At 45.6% G+C, this 12,377-nt stretch overlaps 1 protein-coding gene across 1 annotated transcript in view; it reads left to right on the plus strand.

Moving 5' to 3' along the window:
• The window catches only part of LOC146861759 (trypsin inhibitor ClTI-1-like), a 555,664-nt gene that overhangs the window by 507,747 nt on the left and 35,540 nt on the right, over positions 1-12,377 (plus strand). The window contains exon 3 of the mRNA XM_085643194.1: positions 4,552-4,661. Coding sequence (XP_085499320.1) covers positions 4,552-4,661 — 110 coding nt within the window. The remainder of the gene's footprint in view (positions 1-4,551; positions 4,662-12,377) is intronic.

Raw genomic sequence — 12,377 nt, forward strand, 5'->3', positions numbered from 1 at the left:
CTGCATGGCTTTCCATCTGTTTTGGTATCGGATAGGGGGGCCCAATTTGTCTCCCGGTTTTGGAGAGGGGTATGTTCCTTGCTGGGGATAGACGTCAGGTTATCCTCGAGTCATCATCCACAGACAGACGGGCAGACAGAGAGGGTCAATCAATGTTTCGAGCAATACATTAGAACTCAGGTCTTGCAGAAACCCACAGAGTGGGATGAGTGGGTGTGGGTAGCAGAGATTGCTTATAACAACAGCCCACATTCCTCCACTAACCACTCGCCTTTCTATTGTTCTAGTGGGTTTCATCCCAAGTTGTTGCCTACAGGGGTTTCCCCGGGAGGTCCTACACCAGCAGCCAATGACTTCATACGGCTATTGCAAGAAATCCATAGGGCCACCCTAGTACACTTGGAGGCTGCTAAAACAAGATACAAGGAGGGAGCAGATCTGCACCGTAGATTGGAACCCATCTATGAACCGGGGGATAGGGTGTGGCTTTCCAACAAACATCTGGCTCTTCGTGGTCCACGCAAGTTCAACCCTACGTACATTGGCCCCTATAAGGTACTGAGGGTGATAAACCCAGTAGCCCTGAAACTGGAGTTACCTGCCTCTTTCAAAATACACCCTGTATTCCACACCTCTTTGGTAAAGCCTGTCGTACCTGGTACCCACATCCCTAGAAGACCAGCTCCAATCCCTCTTCGGGAGGCCGAAGAATATGAAGTAGAATCGATTGTGGACTCCCGCATAGTGCGTAACGCTCTCCAGTACCTCTTACACTGGAAGGGGTATGGAGTGGAGGATCGCACTTGGGAGCCTGCTGATAATGTGCATGCTCCACGTCTCATTTGTCTGTTTCACCTCAGATATCCAGATAAGCCCAAATGGGTGGGGGACCGTTGTGGGGGGAGTGTGCTGTCATGCCCCGCGGTTAGGACCGGCAGACGGTCCAGTATATAAGGACTCTAAGATCGCACGAACGCGCTTAGCGTTCTAGCCTGGAATCATGTTCCGTCCTAGTTAGTGTAGCCTGTCTTCCGGTTGTTGGTTTCCTGTTCCGGGAGTCCTTTCTTGTTGTTTGTTGGTTTTCGCGGCTCGTTCCGCGTCCTTGGCGATCGAGGAAGCGCCACTTACTTCTGTTTGTGTTTGGTGCTTCGAGTTGGTGGTTAACGCTCCATTCTTGCAGCTCTGCAGTCTTCAGAAACTTGGCGAGAAGTGTGAGTGTATCGTTCCCCTTTTCTTTCTGCAACCGTTCTCAGTGTTGCAGTCACTCCCTGGTAGTGGTGTGTGGTGTGTGTGGCTGGGTACTTCAGTGTGCTCTGGCTTTGTGTTTTCGTCTCATTCCCATAAACCTCCGTCATTCGACCCCCACAACCCGCTCCCTCATTACAGCAGTAATATACCGGGTCTGGTATGTCACGGAGTCCCATCCCCTTATACCTCCCTGCATTCTAGTTATTAGTGGACGCTTGTGTTCCCCAGCGTTTTGCTCACTAGTTGGGCCTCACCCCTTCCAGACCCCCTCTTCTGTCTTATTCAGCGAGGACCATCTGAGGCCAAAGGACGTCATAAAGACAGAGGGGGAGCACTTGCGTGGACCACGGTATTGTTTGATCGGTGTGCGTCAGAAACACGGTAATAGCGCTGTGCGCTACCTTTCTTTATATTCACGGCATACCCTTGAGCGGGCGGGAGATAACTATTGTTGTTCTGTTCCACTTTAGTCTTCAGCCCTTTATCGACACCTACTCGGTTAACCTGTTACCGGGATTCACATAGAAGAATCGGGGTTGTTGGGTGTTAGCAAAGGGTAAGTTACCTTAAGGCAAGGTTAATGTTATTGGGTGTGGGACAGGCTCTCAATTAGTGCTTTATGTTACATAGGATACTAGACTGTACTTTCCACAGTTCCTACCTCTTGACTGGGATCAAGATCCTCCATAGGAAAGAGCATACCGAGAGGTAGGACTATACAATCAGCAAAGTGATATTTGCAGGTATTCTTATGTGAATGGTTTATAATTTAACTTTCATTACAGCACAGAAGAGTCTCACCCTTGGTTACGCCTCTGTCACTATCTTGACGTCATACCCTCCTTCCCTTGTTTTGTTCCCCTGTTTTCCCCTGGCGCGTCCCCCGGTTCTCTAGTGTTCGATAGAGACGGGGAACCGCAGGGGAAGACTGGGAATTATCTTCACGGACCTGACGCTCCTGCGGATCAACCCACGGATCCTTACAGCAGGTCCAAGTTAAGCACAGGTCAACAACCCCCCCAAACCTACAAACAGCCAGAATGTCCAGCCAGAGTCCCAGGGGAGGAGGAAATGCCGAATCAGGGCCGCATGTCTGAAAAGTGGTGCATCGCTTGGGGAAAAACAGCAATGCAGCACTTTACATTGCGCCATGACTTGCGATTGCTGAAAAGTTGTTTCTTAATTGCATATCCTGCAGCCCAAAGCCAACCTACTTGCCATATTCATGTATGTATGTATTATTTTCTTTTACTGTCTGTGCTCTGTTGTAGAGTAAATATATCTCTCATGCATCTGTAGGGTTTTGTGTCTCTAAGAAGAGAGGCACTAAACTCTAGGAAAGCACAAACATTAGGTTTGATGCACATAGAGAGAAAGGTCATCACTTATTTTCCTAAAAGACCGGAGGAGCAACATATTTCTCAAATAGAAAGGCAGTGTATTCCAAAAGTTGGGAGCCAAAACACAAAAGGACCAGTCAGCTGGATATTTTAAAGGGCATCTAGTGTAAAGAACACGTTGTCTGATTTGTCACATATCCCATCAATTGGAGATAAAGAATGCTAGTCAAGCCATCTATCAGGAATCTGTAAATAGTTGAGTTATCTCCCTGTCTAGTACTCTTTAAATAGGTTTCAGTAGTTCCTCTCTGATTTTACAATTCCTCAAATTCCATCCAAGTAAACGGTTCAGAAATCCATATCCATATCTTCTCCAACTAGCCTGGACATCATGAGAGTTTGTTTTCTCTTTTGGGTCTGGCTCTTCCCCATACTGGTCCTTGCGGAAGCCGTCTGAATGCTGTAGAAAACGGTTCTCTTTGATAACTGTCATTTCCATCATAAAAGCCCAACAGCAGTTCCTGAGCTGTGTTCTCAGGTATTGTGACATAGTATTAGTACGTTGAAAATTTGCGCAAGACTGAATGACTAGGTCCATCAAAAATGTATTAGGGTAGAGGATGTGGTCCGTGGGCTTAAACTAACTGCCGACTTTGGTGCAGGAAACCAGGGTTCGAGCCTCGAGGTCGCGTCCACATCCTGTGATTTTGGGCAAATCACTTAATCTCCCCGTGCCTGAATGTGTAATGTAAATACGGTGCTCATGTAAAGCGCTCCAATACTTTTGTGTCGAGTTCGCGCTATATAAATATGCAAAATAAAAGTATCCCACTTGAGATACATGATATGCTTCTGGTTTTGCTTTGTCTTTACAATTGGATTCTGCAAGAGATCCTGCCGAAGGAGAACCTTGATTTTCTTAAACACGTGGGGTAATTTGGACCCTGGCAGATATCTCACCAGGTAAGTGGAGGCGATGACCTCTACCTCCTGGCAAATAACTCTTCAGCATATTTAAAGAGCCCCACTTGGCTGGTGTGCATTCCTTTTCTTTCAGTAGAGCTGCCACTCTGGTGGCTCTATTGATGGCACTAAAGCTTTACTAAGCGGGCACCTTGTTTGATGCACCCCCTCTAAAAATGTTTTCCTTGTTGTGAAAAAACAAACTCCCAAAACAACTTGTTATTTGATGTTAAAAATAGTGGTTCACACTAGCAGGGCGCTTTCTTTCTGCGCGTTTTTTATACCTGAGACCGCCAGTGATGGTCTCCCAACCCTAAATAGGGCAGAGCCAACAGTGTCTTGGACCTGACAACCCTATGGAGGAAAGGCAGTCAAGTTGAAGATTTCTGCCAGCTTAGCCGGGGGAGGCTTCACCTATGCTTTAGCGCCAGGTCTAGAGAAGGGGACACTGTCAATTTACAAATGTGCCCCCATGACACCAGACTCTAAATGAGAATCGTAGTCTTTTAGACCCCAAAACGCTTGAGAGTCTTTTCCGTGAAGAGGAATAGTTACAACGTTATCTGTACGTCGGTAGGGAGATTTCTGTCTTTCCTTCGGTGCCACATTCAGAGGAGAAGATCAATCCTGAGTTTCTTTTACTATAGCAGAATTATTACAGTTAGTTTCAATCAGTGCCTGAACATACTGAGCATATGGTCTTGTGTATGGTAGAGAGGGCCAAGGCTCCCCTAGTTCCCGAATTTGTAGTTGTCCATCTCTAGCCTTCACAGGCATGCACTAAATAATGTACTTACATTTCACCTCAATGCGGCGTTTGTGTTCTTCTCACATTGTTGCTGAAAGTCCTTGCTCAATATTTCCATTCTCTTGTGGGTTTGTTTGCCATGTATCTGTGCATTGCTGATTGAAGTAATCCCTACACAGTTTCATGTACCTTACATTTCTGTATAATAATTACAGAGTATCTGTCATGCATTTTCATTTCTTTTCTCCTAAGCCACATTGTGAAGAGTATGGATTGCCAGGCTGTCCAAAGAATTTGAACCCAGTCTGTGGAACGGATGGAAAGACATATTCCAATGAGTGCTTGCTCTGCGAGGCAGTCAAGTAAGTTTGCTTTTATATACCTTTTACAAAATCTCCTAACTAATTGAGTGACATCTGTACCATGACCACCACCAACGTATATCGTTAATGAAATTCCAATTTCTTACAACCCATTTGTTAACTTGTGTATCCCATCATGCTTTCATGACAATTGAAAATCGTGACTGATTTGAATAATTATTTCTAATCTTTTATGTTTTCCAATGTTCCTATGGTTCAGTTGCATATTTAGATGCAATTGGTTCAGATTTAGATATTGCTTGCTAATGTCTGCTTGTTGTGGACCTATTGATGTACAGCCATTTGCAGTATTAACCAAAGAGTTCCTTAGCAAATCGAAACAAAACAAAAGCAGGTGTCCTGTTATTTTTGACTTGTGGTGTGCTAAATGCCATAGTGCTTACTTGCCCTACCCAGAACACGAAGACATTGTATGACCCATGGATTATAGTTCAGCAGTATGGCGGTATTATCTTGGTGGGAGCACTCCTATGTAGTTAATGCCTGGGGCAAAGCCAACGGCTCTACTCCTCCACTATCAATAATAACCTGTGGTTAATATTATTATTGTAAATCAGACCCTTATTCTTTGGGGTGAAATTGACAACATTTATTTTCTTGGTACTGTTAAATGAAAAGTTACAAGAAGCAAACCGATTGGATTGTTTTGGTGGTCAAAGTCTGGCAATTGTGTCCTTTAGAAATGCATTGTTGGGAATGCTTGGGGGCTCACAACATTGAAATATAAAAGGGTGAGTGTAGGAAGGTGGAATCTGACTGCATGGTTGCCCCCACTTTTTTCCTGGTGTTTTAATGGTTTTTGACTAGTCTGGCTGGGATCCTGCTATCCAGCACCCCAGCTTATCTGCTTACTCCCTTAAATGACACAGTGTGCATATTAGGTGCACTAGTGATTGGATACTGTGGTACCTTGTGAGCCCCTAGTATATGGTACCTTAGGTACCAAGGGCATAGACACTGGGCTGCCCTCCTGCTGCTGACTGAAACTGGCAGTGGAGGAGACCCAACAATAGGCATCCTGTAACAGGGAGGTGTCACCACCTTCCAGACAGGATTTAGTGTATTGGGGCTGGGTGGGTGCACTCCTAGAGTGCTTTTGAAGTCCTGCACTGGGGGAGCAGTAGGCTCCTCTGTGCATATGCCAGCTCAAACCGGTTCAGGGTCTACCTGCCCCTGCTCTGGCGCAAAACTGGACAAAGGGAAGTGGGTGTAACCACCCACTCCCCTGACCCTCCCATAGGAGTGGTCATAGAGCTAGTCCCTCCCTTTCTTTTAGTATAAGTTAGGGAACCCTCTGAAGAAGAATCCTGGCCCTTCGATGTTCCACTACCTTTGGAAGACTGAAGAATCTCCTTTGGAGTCAAGGAGTGACTCCCCTGCTTGGCAGGCACCAAAACTTTGAATCAACGGTCGCAAACTTTCCTGCTGCCGCCGGAGTCCGAAGTCTTTGCAGCCCTGGAGGTGGATTTCCTCACTTCTCCAAGGCCATGGTGAGTCCCCAGCGAAGCTGAGGCAAGTGAACCCCACGAGTGACGAGGAACAGCAATACCCGGGTACCGTGCACTATTGTCGAGTGCAACCCTTTCACGACATTCTACAAACTTGTGCATTGGACCACATGTGGTCCAAGCCTCCAGCAGGATTTCCATTGAAGATCAGAGGCCTACCTCGTCCCGAGTGACCGCGGGCTCCTGTGAAGTGAATCCTCCTGAGGCGTCTTCCCGATCCCTTGCCGGTTGGCTTGTGGGTCCCCTGAAGACTTTTCTACAGAACCAAAGGGCTCCCCTGATTGCTCCAGGCCTGCCCTGACTTACCCTCGCTGGGTGAGTCCCTCAGACCTTGCTAGTCTGCACCGCTGACTTTTCACACTTTCCACAAGACTTGCTGTTGCCAAGGCTTGTTGGCTCCAATCTGGTTGCCGACACCTCAGTAAGCTGCAGACTTTGTGGGACATGCCGAATCCAGCTCCTGGTTGTCGTCAACGCCTCCTGGACCTCGTGGCTGAAGAGTCAAGGCACCCGTGATCACCTGAAATCACCCGACGACTGTAGGCATCCATCTTCCTGGGCCCGGGTCACTGGCAAGTGACTTTGAACACTGTCTCCTCTGCTTTCAGGTCTTCCTTCTTCTGAATCCAACCTTGGATTCCACCGGACACTTCTTCTATCTTCACAAGCAGCAAGTCATCTTTGGATCCCATTGAAAACGACGCCGTGACCCAACACCAAAAGACACCTATGTACCCGGCTTCCCTGGGTGAGGTAACTCGTGCACTGCGGTGCTCCTGTGTATGTTGGCTCTAGAACTACTTACCCTGTAAGTGACTTGCTTCCAGACTCCCGAAGTATCCTAAAACTTTAAAATTCCAACCGCGACTTGCTACATTGAAGTCTATTGGGATCCGCGGCTGTGTTCTCACACTGCATGCGTCGCCCGTGGGTCCTTTACTTACCTGCCTTGGGTGGATTAGTGCGGCCCTAGCGCTTCTGAAGGCCCTCGGCCTTCTCTCTTCTCAAGTCGATATTTCTAAACCTCTTTTTTAGGTCTCGGCTAGCGAAGGCTGCGCTTGCGCAGTCTCGCTTGCGAGATTTAATGTTTTCTAGTAGTGGGGCTTGAACCCGCCCCTCTTCTCCATTGGCTGGCCTCTTAAATGCTGGTCAGCCATTGGAGAAGAGCTTTGTCTGTCGAAACAAGCCCCGTCTTTTTCGGTTTCGGGGCGTGTTTTTTCGCTTCTTTCTCTTTTTGAAGCCCTGTCCCTTTTACACTGGTGGGTGTGTTTTTTTTTTTTTTTTTTTACAGGGACGTTCTCGTGTTTATTAAGCCTCGGCTACCGAAGGCTGCGCTTTTTGATCCTTCGGGTCGAGTTCGCGCTATGTAAATATGCACAATCATAGGTGGCTTTGGAGAACGCTATTGTCCGCCCAGGATCCTGCATCTACTAAGGGTAAGACGAGGCTTAAACGCGCAGTGGGGGTTAGATGGCTGTGCTCGGCGACATTGCAGTTGCTGGGGCCGAGTCGCGCGCCCGGGCTGAGCGGAGGGCGAAGCATGCACAGAGCCTCGGAGCGGGAGGCGCTGGGATTGCAGGGTCGCTGCTGACCAGGCAAGGAGGACGCGGCGCCCATGAGCTACAGCGGGCCGGGCGGCAGAAGCCCGACGTCCGGGAGCCGGCGTGGAGAGCCGGGCTGGGCCGCCCGGGCGCCGCTGCGAATGATGCTGTGCCTGACCGCCGCCGCAGGGACAGCCGGAGCGGCAGTCCAGGCATGCGAACCCGATATCCCTACAGCCGACTCTTGCAGCTCCGAGAGGAGAGAGGATTTGGGGGCCGCCACAATACCTACGGCTGCAGGTGAGAGCTGCGCCACTCTGAGAATACAAGAGGATTCAGTGAAAAATGTTTCTCAGGCAATTCTCTTCAGACTCATCAAAATATCACTTCTTTCAAGAGTTAATTTCTAAACTACCTTTTTGGCTAGCTGGTAGTGTGATTACGTGGAATTTATAGCTTGCTAAAAATATTTTCTTTATTTTAGCTTATTAATGATTACAAACGCAATTGATTGATTGGGGTGGCGCTCAAACTGTGGCTTCTCAAAGAGGGAAATAATACGTGTATTGACGCCTTAGCGCCACAGAGCTGTGTTGCAGAGAGATATAAAAAGGGGCATGGCCTAGACCACCTCTCTGCAACGCAGCGCAGTGGCGCTTACTGGAAGCACCTGGTGGGCTAGTTGGCCCCCTGGGTCCCTCAGGATTGAAGGTGAATTATTTCCCCAACTTAAAACGCACCACAGGGCGTGTTTGCACACTTCATCTCAGGCTCGGTCCCCTCCATTCACCACTGTGTAAACACGCCCTGTGGCCGTTTTTAGTTGGGAGATTAAGTTCATTTGAATCCTGAGGGTCCCTAGGGTCCAACTAGCCACCTAGGTACCTCCAGTAAGCGCCACAGAGCTGCGTTGCAGAGAGGTGTAAAAAGTGGCACGGCCTGGACCACCTCTCTGCAACGCATCGCAGTGGCGCTTACTGGAAGCACCTGGTGGGCTAGTTTGCCCCCAGGGGCCATCAAGACTGAAGAGGAATTATTTCCCCAACTTAAAACGCGCCATAGAGCGCGTGTTTGCACATGTCACCTCAGGCCCCGTCCCCTCCCTTCCCCATACTTCTCTACTTAGCCATGGGTTTCTGATCCGCATGTCATATATTGGTTTTCAGGCCAACTGATAAAGAGTCACTGTGGCCTAATGGTTAAGGTCTTAGACTCATACTCTGACGCTTAGGTGTTCAGTCCCTGGTCTTGCAATGTAATTGTTTGCTCTGTCTAAAGTGTAGGCAATGGTATTTCCTTCAGTAAGATTGGGAAATATTTTTTCTTTTGATCTTGTTTGAATATATCTCTTTTGAAGAAATTCTTACCCCAGGGAAAGAAAACGACTATCGTTCCATCTCTCAGTCCTTCCATTCCACACTATAAAGAATAGTACTGTTGGTGGACACTAACTTACTTCTCTACCTAGCCATGGATTTCTGATCCGCAAGTCATATATTAGTTTTCAGGCCTACTGGAACAGAGTCACTCTGGCCTAATGGTTAAGGTCTTAGACATTTACTCTGAAGGTTAGGTGATCAATGTCATTGTTTGCTCAGTCTAAAATGTATGCAATGGTATTTCCTTCAGTAAGGTTGGGAAATATTTTTCTTTTGATCTTGTTTGAATATATCTCTTTTGAAGAACTTCTTACCCCAGTGAAAGAAAACGACTCTCTATCGTTCCATCTCTCAGTCCTTCCATTCCACACTATAAAGAATAGTACTGTTGGTGGACACTAACATACTTCTCTACCTAGCCATGGGTTTCTGATCCGCATTTCATATATTCGTTTTCAGGACAACTAGTAAAGAGTCAATCTGGCCTATTGGTTAAGGCCTTAGACCCTTACTCTGCAGATTAGGTGTTCAATTCCTTGTCTTGCAATGTCACTGTTTGCTCAGTCTATAGTGTAGGCGATGGTATTTCCTTCAGTAAGGTTGGGACAGATTTATTCTTTTGATCTTGTTTGAATATATCTCTTTTGAAGAACTTCTTACCCCAGTGAAAGAAAACAACTCTCTATTGTTCCCTCTCTCAGTCCTTCCATTCCACACTACAAAGAATAGTACTGTTGGTGGACACTAATATACTTTTCTACCTAGTCATGGGTTTCTGATCTGCATGTCATATATTAGTTTTCTGGCGAACTGGTATAGAGTCATTCTGGCCTAATAGTTAAGGTACTAGTCTCTTACTCTGAAGGTTAGGTGTTCAATCCTTGGTCTTGCACTGTCACTGTTTGCTCAGTGTAAAGTGTAGACAATGGTATTTCCTTCAGTAATGTTGGGAAATATTTTTTCTTTTGATCTTGTTTGAATATATCTCTTTTGAAGAACTTCTTACCCCAGTGAAAGAAAACGACTATCTATCGTTCCCTCTCTCAGTCCTTCCATTCCACACTATGAAGAATATTACTGTTGGTGGAAACTAACATACTTCTCTACCTAGCCATGGGTTTCTGATCCGCATGTCATATATTAGTTTTCAGGCCAACTGGTAAAGTGTCACTCTGGCCTAATGGTTAAGGTCTTAGACTCTGAAGGTTAGGTGATCAATGTCATTGTTTGCTCAGTCTAAAATGTAGGCAATGGTGTTTCCTTCTGTAAGGTTGGGAAATCTTTTTTCTTTTGATCTTGTTTGAATATATCTCTTTTGAAGAACTTCTTACCCCAGTGAAAGAATACGACTCTCTATAGTTCCCTCTCTCAGTCCTTCCATTCCACACTATACAGAATTGTACTGTAGGTGGACACTACTATACTTCTCTACCTAGCGATGGGTTTCTGATCCGCATGTCATATATTAATTTTCAGGCCAACTGGTAAAGAGTCAATCTGGCCTAATGGTTAAGGTCTTAAACCCTTACTCTGCAGATTAGGTGTTTAATCCTTGGTCTTGCAATGTCACTGTTTTCTCAGTCTAAACTGTAGGCAATTATATTTTCTTCAGTAAGGATGGGAAATATTTGTTCTTTTGATCTTCTTTGAATATATCTCTTTTGCAGAACTTCTTACCCCAGTGAATGAAAACGACTCTCTATCGTTCCCTCTCTCAGTCCTTCCATTCGACACTACAAAGAATAGCACTGTTGGTGGACACCAACATACTTCTCTACCTAGCCATGGGTTTCTGATCCGCATGTCATATATTAGTTTTCAGGCCAACTGGTAAAGAGTCTCTCTGGCCTAATGGTTCATGTCATATATAAGTTTTCAGGCCAAATGGTAAACAGTCATTCTGGCCTAATGGTCAAGGTCTTAGCTTCTTACTCTGAAGGTTAGGTGTTCAATCCATCGTCTTGCAATGTCACTGTTTGCTCAGTATAAAGTGTACGCAATGGTATTTCCTTCAGTAAGGTTGGGAGATATGTTTTTCTTTTGACCTTGTTTGAATATATATCTTTTGAAGAACTTCTTTCCCCAGTGAAAGAAAACGACTATCTATCGTTCCCTCTCTCAGTCCTTCCATTCCACACTATACAGAATAGTACTGTTGGTGCACATTAACATACTTCTCCACCTAGCCATGGGTTTCTGATCCGCATGTCATATATTAGTTTTCAGGCCCATTAGTAAAGAGTTACTCTGGCCTAATGGTTAAGGTCTTAGACGCTTACTCTGAAGGTTAGGTGATCAATGTCATTGTTTGCTCACTCTAAAGTGTAGGCAATGGTATTTCCTTCAGTGAATTTGGGAAATATTTTTTCTTTTGATCTTGTTTGAATATCTCTCTTTTGAAGAACCTCTTACCTCAGTGAAAGAAAACCACTCTCTATCGTTCCATCACTCAGTCCTTCCATTCCACACTATAAAGAATAGTACTGTTGGTGGACACTAACATACTTCTCTACCTAGCCATGGGTTTCTGATCCGAATGTCATCTATTAGTTTTCAGGCCAACTAGTAAAGAGTCACTCAGGCCTAATGGTTAAGGTCTTAGACGCTTACTCTGAATGTTAGGTGATTAATGTCATTGTTTGTTCAGTCTAAAGTGTACGCAATGGTATTTCCTTCAGTAAGGGTGGGAGATATTTTTTCTTTTGATCTTGTTTGAATATATCTCTTTTGAAGAACTTCTTACCCCAGTGAAAGAAAATGACTCTCTACCGTTCCCTCTCTTGGTCCTTCCATTCCACACTATAAAGAATAGTACTGTTGGTGGACACTAACATACTTCTCTACCTAGCCATGTGTTTCTGATCCGCATGTCATATATTAGTTTTCAGGACAAGTGGTAAAGAGGCACTCTGGCCTAATGGTTAAGGTCTTAGAATCTTACTCTGAAGGTTAGGTGTTCAATCCCTGGGCTTGCAATGTCACTGTTTGTGCAGGTTAAAGAGTAGGCAATAGTGTTTCCTTTAGTAAGGTTGGGAAATATTTTTTCTTTTGATCTTGTTTGAATATATCTCTTTTGAAGAACTTATTACTCCAGTGAATGAAAACGACTCTCTATCGTTCCCTCTCTGTCCTTCCATTCCACACTATAAAGAATAGTACTGTTGGTGGACACTAACATACTTCTCTACCTAGCCATGTGTTTCTGATCCGCATGTCATATATTAGTTTTCAGGCCAACTGGTCAAGAGTCACTGTGGCCCAATGGTT

The sequence above is a fragment of the Triturus cristatus genome, chromosome 2_2 (assembly GCF_964204655.1).
Source record: "Triturus cristatus chromosome 2_2, aTriCri1.1, whole genome shotgun sequence".
Classification (NCBI taxonomy): Eukaryota; Metazoa; Chordata; class Amphibia; order Caudata; family Salamandridae; genus Triturus; species Triturus cristatus.